General features: G+C 38.4%; 1 protein-coding gene across 1 annotated transcript in view; it reads left to right on the top strand.

The window, feature by feature from the left end:
• The window catches only part of LOC107548922 (uncharacterized), a 78,343-nt gene that overhangs the window by 44,909 nt on the left and 16,107 nt on the right, over positions 1-17,327 (top strand). The window contains exons 11-14 of the mRNA XM_016229796.1: positions 1,503-1,641; positions 2,866-2,988; positions 3,289-3,480; positions 3,734-3,925. Of these exons, the coding sequence (XP_016085282.1) occupies positions 1,503-1,641; positions 2,866-2,988; positions 3,289-3,480; positions 3,734-3,925 (646 nt within the window). The remainder of the gene's footprint in view (positions 1-1,502; positions 1,642-2,865; positions 2,989-3,288; positions 3,481-3,733; positions 3,926-17,327) is intronic.

Genomic DNA, 17,327 nt, shown 5'->3' with positions numbered 1-17,327 from the left:
AAACGGCTCGTTCTAACACGCCCCCACATATCTACCTCACTATGTGGAAATATTTGCATAATGCCGTCCAAATGTTCATGCAAAGAAAGAAGGTGTGGTTTCAGTAACCACAGTTAGTGTTGAAGCAGCATGTCAGGGAGACGCTGTGTGTTTCTAGGCGAAAGCAAAAGCACTTTATTTGGAGAGATCGAGAGAGAGAGAGAAAGAGAGAGAGGGGGTCACATCACAGTGGAGTCAGCTGTCTTAACCGTGGCTTGTGTACTGCAAACACATACCAGCTTCATCACTGTGTCTGTCACGCGATTCTGTTCCCCTTTCGGGCTTGAACTGATGGTAAAACTAATGACATTATTTACTGTCTTTACATTTATTTTGAAAGATGAAGCTCGCGATTATGGTAAGGGGCGTTACATTTCCGACGAGTGCTTGTGGTGTTCGGCCAATCACAATGCACTGGGTCAGCTGGCCAATCAGAGCAGACTGCGCTTGTCGGAAGGCGGGACTTTGTAGAAAACGAAGCGTTTGAGAGAGGCGGGGCATAGAGGACCTACAATAATGTACAGTATTTGAAAAATAATGTGTTTTTTAAAAATGAAAGCATGTCAACATATTCTGTTTCACCAAATACACAAAATAATGATCTTTAAAATAGCATTATATGACCCCTGTAAAATGCGAATATGTGTATCTAACAGCAGGGGGCACAGTTCAGTGTGACTGTATTATTATGCATGTGCCACATGTCTGTCTGCATTACTAAGCCTTTTTTGCTTTGATAAGTATTTTGGCAGTTAAAATGGGATGTGGAACTCTTCAAAAATAGTTCTCTATTCTAATATTGACATTGGGGTTATGTTTGGATCAGAGTGTGGATCACTCTTTGACTGAGTTAGTTGGCATATCATTGAGGGGAAATGTTAGAGCACAATACAGTATTGTGTAAGTGAACTACAGCGGTGATGAAGTCATCCAGTAGACATCAGCCTCTGCTGCTGTGCACAGTGCTCTGCCAATGTGTATGGCAATTCACATAAACACAAAATGCATCTTTACTCATATTTCATCACAATTATGCATTTAAAGAAATGCATATTTCCTCACATACTGTTTCTACGCATATCACAGTATACAGTCAATGACTTCTCGCATAGTTTCTCTCATTTATAGTCTTTTTCTTTTCTCATACAACACACACACACACACACTCCAGCTCTGTTCCATACTGTCTCCCATTGCCAGACTGTTCTGTAAAACCAATTTGCACATCTAATTACATTCAATCTCTAAAAGCCCTGTCCAATCAATACATTCTCTAAGACTGTTTTAGCCAATGAGATGAGAGTTCCACAAGAATGTCTCCGCCAATGAGATGTGAGTCCTGCAGTCAGCGTTTTCTCCAAGCTCAGATGCTTGAAGTTTCTCTCAGGGATTAGAAACAAACTCAAGACAATATGTAGACTCAATTTAATATGCTAAGGAAATCCTGTTGGTGTGTGTTTTAGAGATGCCATTGAGAATGCGGGCCGTCTGTATAATCAAGTGGACGAGTTGGTTCACAGATTGGTGATGCTGTCCAACAAATGCACACAGGAACTGGAATTCATAATGGAGTTCAAGACTCTGGAGGAGGGATTCAGAGAGGTGAGGACTGAAGTTTTGCACTCGCTATTATGAACTGCATTCATGACAGATGACAATAACAGCTGCATCTGAGACTCAGCAAATGGTACCTGTTCTTTAATGTAACCATTTCTTGTATTGGCTTTGAAAATAGATCATTTTGATTTATTTTTCGTACTTTATTATAAATATCCTCTATAAATATACACTATCATACCTTACATGATAATACAGGTTCAATGTAGATTTATAAAGATTAAGAGTTCTACGAAGTTAAAATTCATTTCTGAGACAAATGTACATTTTTAATTACGTTTTTTCTGTTACGCGGAAAGACAAATTTGTTAAGGAAATACATTTCTTATTAGAAAAGTCTCTGACTTTTGGAGTTTGTGACTTCAAGGCTTATTCTTAGCAGTGTTTTTTCTTGTGAATTTACCTGTAACACTTGAAAAATAGTGAATACTGTACTGAAGTGCTGCACACAAGCACACTGACTCACAAACAGCCTTACTAAGCTACACACTGACCTCCTGGTGATTTATTCATTTGATTGTTTTAATGGATGGCTGAGCCCAGCAGGCAGAAAGAGGGGGGAAAATCCTGTTGGCATAGATATAGTGGAAGCTGCTGAAACAGATCAGACAAGCATGAGACAAATGTACATTTTTAATTACGTTTTTTCTGTTACGCGGAAAGACAAATTTGTTAAGGAAATACATTTCTTATTAGAAAAGTCTCTGACTTTTGGAGTTTGTGACTTCAAGGCTTATTCTTAGCAGTGTTTTTTCTTGTGAATTTACCTGTAACACTTGAAAAATAGTGAATACTGTACTGAAGTGCTGCACACAAGCACACTGACTCACAAACAGCCTTACTAAGCTACACACTGACCTCCTGGTGATTTATTCATTTGATTGTTTTAATGGATGGTTGAGCCCAGCAGGCAGAAAGAGGGGGGAAAATCCTGTTGGCATAGATATAGTGGAAGCTGCTGAAACAGATCAGACAAGCACACACACACATTCATGCACATCATGAGAAAGTGTAATCTAGCACCATAGCATCTGTATCAGATGGCAGACACGTGATTGATGTGTTTGTGTGCTTATGTTTCAGTCTACTGCCAAAGTCTACTGCCCTAGAGAACAAAGAGTATAAATATGTGTCATTCTGGGTGAAACTAACAGAGTAAAGCTGGACTGTTGCAGGAATAACTGTCTGTATGTATATGTCGTCTCTTAGGTGAGTCAGTGGATAGAAGAGGTGGGCGAGTCTCGTCTGCAGACACTGAGTGAACTGGAAGATTCCTTGGAGCAGTTACATCATAAGCAGACTGTCTTCAGAGATTTCTACACAGCTGCATATGTATGTCAACTCTTATTAAACTTGTTTTACACAGCCCTTTTTACCTCCTGCCACAGCATCTGCATGTTTTTTTTTTTGCATAGCCCTCATATTTTCTCAGCAAATGCCTTATGCTTTTATTTGAACTGAGAGGTAATATTTTACAGCAGGTGTCAAATATTTGTTTTATAATGTCAATTTAGGCTTCAAGAACATTTGTGACTGTTTAAATGTAGTCACCTCATTCGCACCCTCTGTTTTCATACCAGTTCACTGCGTAATTCTGGGTGTGTGTGTGTGTGTGTGTGTGTGTGTGTTCAGGAGCACTGTAAGAGCGGTGAAGCTCTCCTCAAGCGCTTAGAGAAGTGGGAAGACGTCTCTTCTGCAGAGCTGCAGGTGTATGAGGTGAAAGTACGCTCATTCTGGGTCCATCTACATGATTTCTCCCAGCGAGTGGAGGAAACCAAGGATAAAATTGACAAGACTGTTCGACTCTACGAGTTTTTTGACAAGGTGAGTGGTCATTAGTTGCTCATAATATGAACTCCCCTGAAGTTCTCTGTCTTTCTGTTTTTAATGCTTTTATTTGAACTGAGAGGTAATATTTTACAGCAGGTGTCAAATATTTGTTTTATAATGTCAATTTAGGCTTCAAGAACATTTGTGACTGTTTAAATGTAGTCACCTCATTCGCACCCTCTGTTTTCATACCAGTTCACTGCGTAATTCTGGGTGTGTGTGTGTGTGTGTGTGTGTGTGTGTTCAGGAGCACTGTAAGAGCGGTGAAGCTCTCCTCAAGCGCTTAGAGAAGTGGGAAGACGTCTCTTCTGCAGAGCTGCAGGTGTATGAGGTGAAAGTACGCTCATTCTGGGTCCATCTACATGATTTCTCCCAGCGAGTGGAGGAAACCAAGGATAAAATTGACAAGACTGTTCGACTCTACGAGTTCTTTGACAAGGTGAGTGGTCAGTAGTTGCTCATAATATGAACTCCCCTGCTGTTTTGCCGTGCTATTTCTATTATTTTACTACTTAGGCTCACTTCTTAAAATTTCCATTTTTTACACCAGATTATTTGTTGTGCTCCTGGTAATAAGCTTGAACACCCTATAGGGCTGTATTCTCTCTGTAATTGTATTGTAGTTTATGCAACACAGTGAAAAGTTGTGAGACGTTTTAGAAGATTTTAGAAATGTTGTTCGTTTCAAATTTCTAAATGTTTTAGTATAGAGATAGATCACCCAAAAATAAGAATTCTGTTATGATTTACTCGCCACCATGTCATTCCAAACCTGTATGATCGGCTTTTATCTGTGGAGCTCAAAAAAATAAGTTCATACATTAAAAAGTAACTGGGGTGCAATGTTGTTTGGACCCCATTTAGTTTTGAAATATCTTCTTTTGTGTAGAAAATTAGTCATACATGTTTGGAATGACATGACAGTGAGGAAATAATGACAATATTTTCATTTTTGGGTGACCTATGCCTTTAATTATATGTACTGGATTGTTTGAGGCTTTACTAGATTGAAAAATTGGTTTGGTGGATACTGTGTGATTACTCAGTGCACCAGTACTGCTTTCTAATTACAAGGTGTGTAAATTGCTGAGAATTATTTCTTGATTAGATTATTCTAACCTATCCTATGTCTAACCAGTGCAATTTAGTCAATTTAGATTAGATGTGCATTAGCCGTTTTCCATCCTTCGATGCATGTTTGTTTGTCCAGATGTTCATTGGTTGTTCTTACAGGACACATTCTTCTTTTCTAAAAAATTAATGTGTTTTCAGTTAATTTCATTTATTTTCAAAATGTAGTTAAGTCTAAATGTAGTTTACCTATAATCAAGTAGCTCTGGCGACCCCTGGTGGGTGTCATGACCCCCCAGGTTGTGAAACACTTGCCTTGTCCAAATACCCACACTTGCTGTCTTGGCCACTTGAGAGCGCGTGCGCGCGACAGGAAGTAAGTGCACAAGACTGTCCCAGGTCTTAAAAACGGCAAAGCGCAGTGCCCTTAACGCACACTAAATCCACACTATCTCGAATACTGCTCCGGAGCACTATTCGAGGCTTACTGTATACCATCATGCATCATGTTCTGGAAATAAATCGTGAGACTTTTTGCCGAGATCTCGCGAGAGGTCACGAAAACATTTCCAATGTAAGTTAAATATTAATATAATAATTAGATATTACATATAATTTGGTAGTAAAACAAAATGCTGCATGTTTTATTGGTGCAAAGATGAGTATATATATTAGAAGCACCATAAATTAAATTGTGTCATTTCTGTTATAGGGACTACTGAACAGACATTTAGAAGTTTATTTTAAAATGCAAAGTATTGAAAATAAAAATTAAAACTCTGTAAACACTTGTGTTTTTACAACACTATAAGTGTATAAGTGTGGAAATACGTCATATAAGTAGTCAAGTGATCAAGTGCAAAGACCGCAAGTGTGGGTATTTGGACAAGGCACTTGTCTAATTGAACACTATTTATCCTCTAGTGTGTAAATGTCCTCAGATGGATGTTGAAACAGTTTTTAATTTCATTTAATTAATTTATTTATTTATTTGAACAAAAACTGTTATCTTCCTATAGTCAGAAGAGATAAACCTTATATTCAGAGAGACTTTTAGCAAATATAAGCCTGTCCCACCTTGCTCATCCTTTCTTTCTCATTGATAATTTGCTATCATAATTTAGGGCTAGAGATTTTAATTAGTGTTAAGTGATGGCAATGGAGGACTTTTTCATGTATTTTTTCCGTCAAACTCTAGTTCCTCTAAAAAGAATACAGTGTTTCTAAAGCACCAGCTATTTCAGAAATCCCTGACTGGCAGTGATGTCAGGCAAACAAACACATTCACACATGCACGATTGTCTCTGTGATCAGACCATTGTGTTTTTCCTCTGCAGTGACACTGGGTTGAACGCTTCAGTCTGACTTCAGAGTTTCCCCCTGAGCCCCAGCAGAGACAGATGGTCTTGTTGGCTGACCACTATCAGATTTTATCATTAGCATAATCATAGTGCTCTTTCCTGACTCATCAGATCATCTATACTTGGACCCCTTGCCCTGTTGGCATGGCGACCTCATCCAAGCCCTGTCCTGGCGTCTGTTGGCATATTGACGAAAGTTGTCAGTGTATTTATGTATTAATCAAAGGTTTTGATTGTATATAAATTAAAAGCTGGCTTAGTTTACATACATCTGCCTGTTCCTAGATCAGTCCCTGATGGAGCACACATTTATTCTCTTTAGTCTTTAGCAATGCAGAGTCTTTGTGTCGTTGTATTAAGATGCGCCATAACACTTGGATCTCAGTGGATCTCACTGGCGTCATCTGACTGGCTTACATGAATGCTTAGTCACACTACCTGTCTTTTCACACCCATTCCTGTGCATGACATTTTCTTGCTTTTGATGAGACTCATGAATTGAACAACACTGGTGGTTGTGTATTCATTGTATAACAGTCTACAGGTGTGTATTAGCCTTGTGAGTAAGCATTATATGCATGTGTGTGGGGGGGGTGAGAGGTCATTACCCAAGACAGGGTCTCTGTCTTGTTTTTCTGTAAGTCGTGAGTGACCACATGCTGGACTTGATTTGTCTTTGATGACAGACTGGCTCATCCCATATTTAGAAACTGACAGTTTGAGTGTGCTGCCTAGCAACCGATCTGAACATGGCTGATGAGCCAGCCAGAGTGGATTGTGGTTATCAAACACAGTGGTTATGCTATGACAGCTGAGGCTGAGTGAAACCACAGGACATGAGACTCCATTCATACAACAGGACAACATGAATGAATGAATAAGGTTTCTGTGGTCGTAGAAGACCTGAAAAAGTATAGAATTGTAAAATTGTGATTTTTCATCCATGGAAAAGTAATGGAAATTTAGAAAATCTTAAAAAGTTATGGAAATATCTGTAGAAAATGGAAATCTAGTTTTGTTCTAAAATATAACACTGCTTTTCAAAAGTTTGGGGTCAGTACGATTTTAAAATGGCTTCATTTATTTGATTGTAAATACAGAAAAAAACTGTCATATTGTGAAATATTATTACATTTATTACATTATTATTATTATTATTATTACATATTATTTAGGGCTGGGTAAAAAATATCGATATCTCGATATTAATCGATTCTCATTTTTACAGAACGATATCGATTCTTAAATCCCAAGAATCGATTACCGTATTGGCCCGAATATAAGAGGACCCTGATTATAAGACGACCCGCCTTTTTCCAGATGTACCTTTTGGAAAAAGGCTTTTTAAAAGCCAAATCTTGTTTTTTCAGTAAAACACATTTTGTCTTCAATTATTTTCATATTCCATATTTTTCCTATTTTAATTTTTGTTTTGAAAGTATGGTAAAATCTGGTAAAATGTAACAACAATCACATAAAAAAAAAATACACTTAAAAAAAAAACAGGTAGCCCATCTGAATTAGGACATTTAGGCGATCCATCTAATAGTAGCCTACCAAAATCTTATTAAGAGTAGAAGTTAAATCTGATGTCTGAAGTCTTCAAATCTGGGTACTGTCTTGCGTTTTAAAATCACAAAATGAGTTTGGTCCCATCAGGCTAACGTGACAGTCACGACTCATACAGCTGTAAGGTTTTCTTTCTCTTTTGTTCCTCCGCTCATGAACGCTACTTTATCAGATAAAAATGCCATCTAAACTATTCTGAAGACAGTCGGTTCCCTTCAGAGATACATTCATATAAAACACCCGTGATGCGTTTTGATTTTGAAACGTGCAGTGCTCATGTTTATTCAACGAAGTCAAAAGCCACAAATTAATCAATGTATGGGAAACACTGGTAATGTATATCAAAATATCGGAAATGTGTTTAAAAATCATATCACCATTATTGAGAAAAATTATATTGCGATACATATTGATACTGAATTATTATCCAGCCCTAATTTGGCGCCACCTATTGTTGTGGGTGTATTATTGACATGTCAAAGTCTAGACCCTGTATATAAGACGACCGCGTTTTTTCAGATGTATTTCCAAGAAAAAGACATCATCTTATATTCGGGTCAATACGGTAGTCTAGCCTGTTGTCAGTTAATGGACGGAACGTTAAAGGGCACTTCCCATCCAATAAATCGCAATAAGCATTGTGCTTTGGTACTTTTAATATGAAACAAAGTCTCAGATTTCAAATTGTGTCCATTGTATTGCAGTATTCAAACAATAAATGCCGTTTTGGCGCTGTTTAATGTGGAGTGACAGATCGCTGTAGCGCCTCAGATCAACAGACGCAGCAGCACAAGGCGCACGTGAACTAATCATCTCCTCCACATTAATACCAGTTTCAGCACAAAATAAACATGACTAAACATCCGAAGGTACTGTAAGTTAAAAGAAAGAGTACAACTTTACAAAGTCTCATGTAATCTCTCAATCAGTGTTTCAGCCGCGCAAAGATGAAAATATAACGGCTTGTAAACAATGTCATGTAACGTCACATTAACCTCAGAAAAACATATTCGGTGACCATAAACTCGTTAATCATATAGAAAAATAAACTGTAGAGAGGGGCATTTTGCTAAATACAGTATATGCACCATATAGCATATTCATTATAATTTTTTCTGTTCTTCAATGTTTAATTTGTTTGAATAAATCCATCAAGTTTTTGACAGCCACCATTATGTTTATATTTTTAAAAGAAAACGAACTGAAGTAGAAATATTATTATGTAATTGTAACTTTGTTATTATACACATTATATGTAATTTTAGCAGTTGTACTACAAATCAGTCAATTTTAACTTTCAATATTAAAGTAATGTAGTACCAACTGGCTCTCATGTATATTTTACAGCATTAGTTGAGAGATTTAGTTTTTCCTTGAAAAAATTTGGCATGTACTGTACCTGATATATAGCCAAAATAATCGATATGGAATCAAATCGAATCGAATTGGTAATCAAATCGAATCGCAAGCTTGTGAACGAGAATCGAATTGTGAAATTTGTGTCAAAACCCAGCCCTAATATTATTACATTTGAAATTTCAGCAGCCAGTACTCCAGTCTTTAGTGGTACATGATCTTTCAGTATAATCATTCTAATATGCTGATGTGGTGCTCAAGAAACATTTCTTATTATTTTTATTCATGTTGAAAACAGTTGTGCTGCTTAATATTTTTTTGGAAACCATTATATATTTTTCATGGTTCTTTGGTTAATAGAAAGTTCAAATTAAATTGAAATCTTTTGTAAGATGTCTTTACTCTCACTTTTGATAAATTTAATTCATCCTTGCTGAGCAAAAGTACTTATTTCTTTAAAAAATAATAATAAAAAAAAAAACTGAATGACCCCAAACTAGAAAAGCTAGAAAAGGTTTTTGTGAGTTAAAAAAAAAAAGTATTCTGTAGAATTGAAAGAGAATTCACTTTAGTGTGACCTAAAATGTTTCACTTCGAAATAAACAACTAAAGTGAGTCAGTGAATGTATATTGAATTAATGAATTTACTCTGACCTTACTGGGCGCTGTATGAGCTCACTGACACACATTGGGTGACAAACATAATATTGACAATCTATTGTCTGGATCAGAGTCCTGCAGGCAATCACAGCAGCCAGCAGTGCAGAAAGTGACAGCAAAGATGTGAGCATCAGCCCAGTGATAGAGCCCAAGGCACAGCAGACAGTAGAGCTGAGTGTGTGAGACCGAGTCCTTTCTACTCCAGACGGTCTGCGTGTGTAAGAGGGCAGAGTGAGGAATCACAGAGATGGGAGGATTAGGGCAAACTGACTGTATTGACCATAATGCTCATCTTTGCAAGCCAGTGTGGGACTCTTGTCTGAGAAGATTTTTCTTCAGTTACCCCTTGGTTATATTTTAAATTCATTCAAACCCTCATATTAGTGTTTGAAAATGCAGGTTCAGGGTGTCACTGATCTCTATAATGATACTAGGAAACTCATTTGCTCTTTTGTACTACATGGTTTTATGCCTAAACACTAGGGGTGCTCCGATCAGGGTTTTTGAGGCCGATCGCCGATCACAGAAAGCAGTATCTGCTGATACCGATCACTGATACCGATCTTTTTAAAGCCTTCTTTTTATCATTTATAACTATTTATATTGATACTCCAATCAGGATTTTTAGACATTTATTCAGGGCCTGAATTTCATTTTTGAAAATGGGGGGAATTTCCCCTCTTAGGTGACTCTTGTGAGAGGAGAAGCAGCTTTCACACAGCAGTCCGCTACTGATCCGTGGCTATTTACCACAAACACAACATTTATCCATGCTTTTTTCATTTTTTTATGCTTTTTTTCAGTGAATTGCAATGAACGCTTTATTAATCCGTTAACATGAGTGAGGAAAAAATACGCACCGCATACGCACTGCAAACGGAGTATGTGTGAACTTGGCATTATGTGTGTGCGCTGCCAGTGTGCATGAGCACTCAGTCTCCAGGAGAGCGTGCGAGCGCTGAATGGTTAAACACTGGCAAGAATTAAAAAGAAATGCAATTTATAAACTTTAGTGACGATGTGACACTGCCTCGATTGTGCAAGTAACAATTCCTGTGTCAACTGTGCAGCATGTAGCTCGCTTTTAGACAGACGCGATGTGGTGATTTGAAGCCATTTGCATATTATCAGAGAGAAAGAGAGTGCACGTGCGCGGTGATTCACTCACACTGTTTGTGAAATTACATCTCACACAAGGTTTTCAAATTACTTTAGAAGTTTTTTTTAATGAAGAAATATGATGAGTACCTCACCTTCAGAATTATAATAGTTTCACCCGCGCCGGACAGAGACTGAGACGGTGCCGCTGCATGTCAAACCTCTCACAGCAGGTGCGTCATCAGCTTGAAATCATTTTTTTGAGATCGGCCTTTTTAGAGACTGCCGATCAATCATCCTAACGTGATTATCGGCCGATAGTGATTGGTAGCTGATCAATCGGAGCACCCCTACTAAACACATAGAGTCAGTCCTTGCAAGTCAAAGGAAATGGCACCTCCATCTTGTCATTATAATGATAATACGACAGTACAACTGAATTAACGCACTACAGGCCTCTGCTCAGAGAGGATGAGCATATTAATGTAAATGGATGAATCTCACAAAGACATGTCTAAGTAAATTTGAACCAAAAATGAAAAGAAAGGAAAGATTTTTGATTTGTGATATTATTTCATGACAATTCAAGACATTTTCCCTCTCCGATTTTTAATGCATCCAAATGCATATGTTTTTCCTGTAATTAAAAAAATCATTTTAGTTAACAATAACAACTCTGAAAACAACAATGATTCTCAGTACTCTAATAGTTGAGTTCATTAATATATTTTTTTAGTGAATTACAGAAAACACTTTTTAATTGTATTCAGAACAAGCTATTTCAGCAAATACAAATATGATGTATACATACCATTCATATTTCACATTATAGTGTTTCTAAAATAGGCTTCATTTTCTTTCAGCAATATATGTTTATTTATTTTTTTTGCACATGTATGAAATATAATTTATTTTTATTTCTAAATTTTATGTAATTGTATTTAGAAAAGTGTAGTTTATCATTTGAGCAAATCCAACAGTGACACATGCAGCAGTTGTTGTATTGGAATAATGTGTGTGTGTATGTGTGCAACATACTGTGAGCGGTTGAGTATTGATCAGGTTATTGATACTCCCATGTCTCTAAGGAATGAACTCTTTCCCCACATGCCTTCTGCTGCTGCTTTCATCTAATCCAGCTCTAGCTGAATTTAGGCAAGCCTCAACCACAAAAGTCTTAAACATACAGAACCAGTAAAAACAGCAGATATAGTTTTTTTGACCATGCTACACCTTACATGATTATACCAGTCACTTCATTGGTGTGTGTACCTGTGTGTTTTTGGATAATCGGCTGGGCCTCATTTTACCCTTCCCATCACCGCTCCGGATTTTTTCACTCCATTCACAAGGTCCAGTTAGCACCAGCGTGCCAAGTTTCAGCCATCGCTCTACTGTCTTTCTTTTGCCCTTTCTGGTGAGGGGCTTTGTAGTGTTGTTGACAGACACCCTCCTGTCCCATCCCCCCTTCCCTCTCTGCCCTCTACCCCCTCCGCCCCCTCTAGTGAAGTTGCTGGGGCAGACCCATCTGGTATTTAGACTTGCGTTTGCCTGTGAATAGCAGGGAGGTGGAGAGAGGAGGGGAGTGGGCACCACTGGCTCTCTCTCTCAGTTACTTTGTCATTCTGAGAGAGAGAGAAAAGGATGACTGCTGCCGCTCCGTGCTCTGGTCATGGGACCACCAGCGTCTTAGCCGAGCAGGAAAACGGATATAGCCATGGAGAGGTAGGAGTTTAGAGGAGCATTATGCTGATTGTTTGACTGATATGTGTTGCTTTTAGGGATGCACAGGAAGTTTGTTTTATTTTTTAATCTATGAAGACTTGTCAAGGCTTATGTTTCTACTGTAACAGGTGTTCTTTCTCATGAGAGGCCACTATAATTGAAGGGCCAACTGAAATGTTGCTCAAAACACTTTTGAATGGAGCTCTTCTGGTGTCCATGGAGAGTTTCTTACGCTTCACTCAATCTCCACCCCCTACTTTCTTGCTCTCTTCAATCCCCTGTTCATTCATGCACTGGTAACGTGTGTATGTGAGGGGAGCTCAGGCTGTAAGTGTGTGAACTGCAGTGTTTTTAATAGAGTTTCCTCTCTGCATGTGGTATTGACCAACATTTCTCACACAGCTTAGATTGGAGATTGGTGCCCTGGGCAAATGGCCACATCAGGGGGTTTATGCCATCCATTATCTCAGTGTAACTCCACACCTTGAGAGTCAGATCATTATGGAAGTGGATTACTTTACAACAGCTTTGCCCCAGGAGCATGTTTCGAAGTGGGATGATCTGCACGCAGACTAATATATTTAGTCATTCAGCTCATCTTAGGTGACTTGTATGATCGTGACATCAGTGTATCTTTACTAACTTTCCAGCCCACAGGATGCTTCTGCTGTTGCGTGTGTTAGAGTGTTTGCCTTATAAAGCATCCTGTAGTGTGATGTGATGTGATACTGTGAAAGTGATATATCAGTGGCAATTGCTTGAAGACTACACTGGAAGTACAACTTCCCACAGAATTCTGTTGACAGATAGTGTTCAAATACACTATGCAGGGATAATCTACAGTACAGTTCAAAAGTTTGAAGTCAGTAGGATTTTTTTAGAATATATTCAGTTTATTTGAATAATTTTTGAAGAGTCATGTGACACTAAAGACAGAAGTAATGGCTGCTGAAAATTCAGCTCAAGAATGAATTACATTTTAAAATATATTGTATAATGTATAAATGACCCCCAAACTTTTGAACGGTAGTGTACATTTCCTGTCACTCATGGTGCATTTCAATATTTAAGCAAATTATAGTGTAAAATATTTTGTTAACATCTGCTTTAGTGTCTAAATGAATGTGTCTTCAGAAATGGAGCCCTATTAATACCTGTACACACATTGTAATAGGAAAAAGATACTGCACCTCACTGGGAGTCTTATGTGAGTAGCCTATCGTTCATGATTGTGTTCTTTTCTGGGAATATTTATCTGATTGCTTTTAGGTTACATGGCTTTCATTAGTGTATTTTTGTCCTGACCAGACGGCTTCTCTGTATGACTCTGAGAGCAGCATTAATCCTCAGGGTTAGCATTAATCCTTTCTTCTTTCAGACGAATCCAGTCGGAGTTATATAAAAAATTGTCATGGCACTCAGCGGGTGTTGCAGTGCTTCCGTCCAAAAGAAGTGAAATAAAAAGCACCCATCCATAAAAAAAAGTGTCTCACACGGCTCCAGGGGGTGAACAAAGTCCTCCTTTAGCGAATCGATGCGCTTTTGTAAGAAAAATATCCATATTCAAATGTAATTTTAATCTAGCTTGCGCCAACAGTTGTACACGGAAGCAGCTCTGGGCTGATGACGTATGAGGTCAGCATTGCGCATGCGCCGGTGAGTCTCGTGAAAACCAACGTTTGTTAACAGGAGCAAAGGAAGCAAAGTTTCCTTACTTTAGCAAAGGAAAACCAGTCTCCTCTTGGCTTATATCGAAATCCTCCGACATTCTTCTTTACAAATCTTAGTTTTGTACTTCTAATTAGTGACCGGTGTTTTGTTTTGATCTCTCCCCTGCACTTCCGCGTGCGTCACTTCTGAGCGGACCTCATACGTCATCCGCCCGGAACTGCTTCCATTTACAACAGTGAGCACAAGCTAGATTAAATTATTACGTTTTAAATATGGTTATTTTTCTTACAAAAGCGCATCGATTCACTACAGGAGGCCTTTGTTCACCCCCCAGAGCCGTGTGAGACACTTTTTATTATGGATGGGCGCTTTTAATTTCACTTATTTTTGACTGATGCACTGCAACACCCACCTACTGCCATTAAACAGCTTGAAAGATCAAAGACAATTGTTAATATAACTCCGACTCGATTCGTCTGAAAGAAGAAAGTCATATACACCTAGGATGCTTTGAGGGTGAATAATTTATGGGCTAATTTTCACTTTTGGGTGTATTAACCCTTTAACCATTGAATGAAAAGGTGATATACTTTGAGTTTGAAATGTAAAAAAAATACTGCTGTTATTCTGTCAAATGCAGAGTACTCAATGATACTGATCAAAGAGGTCAAGGGCCAGCTGTCCATCATGGCCCCATTAGCCCCTGCTGGTAGAAGTTGTTACTACACCATCTGGTTCTTAAACAACTTTTTCTATTGATGACCACCATTCAAAATTAGCTGTGTATTGTGTTTTTTAATATATTAAAATTTTTCTGGTGGATGTTTAGTTGATTTCCATAGACTGTTTAGTAGTAGTTTAATGGATTACCATTTAAGCCCAAAGTGTACACTTAGTATGCATTCAGCCGAACGCATAGCTTTTCAAAGTGTACTCCATTTGGTAGTGTGTGCAAACACAAGCAATTGACACTTGCGCACTATAAAATTTCATCCTTGTCCAGCATCTGCACGATTTCTCTCCAGAATTTATAGAATTTATGCTTTCTCGAGTAATTTGTTGTTGCTGTTGTTCATCTGTTTCATTTTCAAATGTTAAAGAACGAGCTGGGTCATTGTTGCCACCTTGTGGACAAACAAATTAGTACAAAAACATTGACATGTAAACAAAAAAAAACTAAAGGCATTTATGGCCCTACTTACTGAAGAGCATCTCCTCGTCTTTTTTCTCCTCATCATCCATGTCTTCACTAACATTTACAGACTAATGGATGTGCTTTCTCATCATGCTGCTTGACTGGGCCTGAGGCATGTGCCGCCCATGTAGACTGCCATTTCTGGACAGTTCCCCCCAAAAACACTAGACCCCTCTCTACACCTCATTACCCCCCAAACCCCCAACGGACAACAGGAGACGGCACTCTGAGGGACAAAGCAGGCCCCATGCACTATTAATTAGGTGTGTCTGTCTTTTGTGGTGGTCTGACTGTCTCGCAGTCCCTGTTTCTCGCTCTGTTGTGGCAGAACCTGGGGTTAGCACCTGTGGATACAAAACACTGACCTCCACACCAGTTCACTGACAAATGAAAGATGATAAACAAATGTGTATGATGGTTGACCTCCCATGTGGCCCTTATAGAGTTCTGTAAAGAATAAGAGGAGGAAATGGCACAAAGTAAAAGGGCTGTCAGTTTTCTGTTCACAGCTTGCTAATGACATGTTGACTAATCTCTGGTGAGTTTGCACCTTGCACTCATTAGCCACCTGGATAGCATGTGCTGGATGTACAAAACACTTTAAAGGGCTGAGAGTTGATTTTATTTTACTTTTTGGTCACAAAATAGACAATAGTTTCATAAAATGTTAATAATGAAAACTTAAATTAACATATTGACTTTTGTGTATTTTTATTTATTTATTATAATTGTATTATTTAATTTTTTATATTTGTAATATATCAAATTTTTTTTTACATGTATTTATTTACATTTGTAGCATTTTTTGTTTTTTTAAATGGTAAGTGCATCCAAAACAAACACGACACTTTTGAATTCTAGGAACACTAGATTTTTCCATCATTTTAAGCTCAACAATTCCCTTTTTCAATTAAGTATAAGTAGAGCCAGCAAACCGCTTTAGTTTTAATTTAGATTTTCATTCGGAGTTGATTGTCACTTTTCTTTTTGGGGTTGGCTAATGTGTATTCCCTTAGGGCATGTGAGTGTTTGCGTGACCTAATAAGCGTTTTCAGCACTGTGCGCCTGTGTGCGAGGTGTTTAAGTAGCCACTTAGTCTGATCAGTGTTGTGATCTGGTCTGATTAATGCCACATTGATTGTTCAAATGCAGCATGATTGGCGCGCTCTGCAGAACCCTTTTTCCCAGCCCCCTCCTAGGCACAGCTCAATCAAATTACACTCACTCCGACAGAACAAAACAGAACACACTGCTGTGATTTTTTTTTGTTTACACACATTATAAGTGCACACACAGAAAGTGCCAACCAATGACTATCCTTTCAACAATTTACGCAATAGGCCAGGGGTCTCCAGACTCGGTCCTGGAGGGCCAGTGTCCTGCAGAATTTAGCTCAAATCCTAATTAAACACACCTGAACCAGCTAATCAAGGTCTTACTAGGCATGCTAGAAACTTCCAGGCAGGTGTGTCGAGGCAAGGTTGAGCTAAACTCTGCAGGACACCAGCCCTCTAGGACAGAGTTTGGAGACCCCTGTAATAGGCGATACCACTTTCTTTTCACTACCTCTATTAAACTGGGCGTATGCTGGGATGAAATGACATTATCTAGGAATTGTAAATATTAAAAGGGTCATATAATGCACCTAAAAAGAACATTATTTTGTGTATTTAGTATAATGCAATGTGTTTATGCGGTTTAAGGTTAAAAAAACACATTATTTTCCACATAATGTACATTATTGTTTCTCCTCTATGCCCCGCCTTTCTGAAACGCGTCGATTTTTACAAAGCTCATTGGTCTGAAAAAGCGAGGTGTGCTCTGATTGGCCAGCTATCCAGTGTGTTGTGATTGGCTGAATACCTCAAGCGTGTGACGGAAATGGTACGCCCCTTACCATACTGTGTTTCCATCATACAGTCTATGGTTTCCATGTGTCCCGGCCAGGAGACAAAACCAATAAAACCCATTACAAACGAGGCATTTGTTGCATCCAGTGGGGACATAATTACTGATTATAATGACTTATACTGTGTTTTTACGCTTTGCGTTGCGTATTGCGCCACGTAAACATAAAACCACATCTGCATTTGTGATCGGAGAAACGACAAACAACAAGCGCTACTCTACACTGC

This window comes from Sinocyclocheilus grahami, unplaced genomic scaffold (genome assembly GCF_001515645.1).
Source record: "Sinocyclocheilus grahami isolate Dianchi unplaced genomic scaffold, SAMN03320097.WGS_v1.1 scaffold358.1, whole genome shotgun sequence".
Taxonomy (NCBI): domain Eukaryota; kingdom Metazoa; phylum Chordata; class Actinopteri; order Cypriniformes; family Cyprinidae; genus Sinocyclocheilus; species Sinocyclocheilus grahami.
The sequence above is the reverse complement of the archived record's forward strand: the minus strand, read 5'-3'. Positions and strand labels throughout refer to the sequence as shown.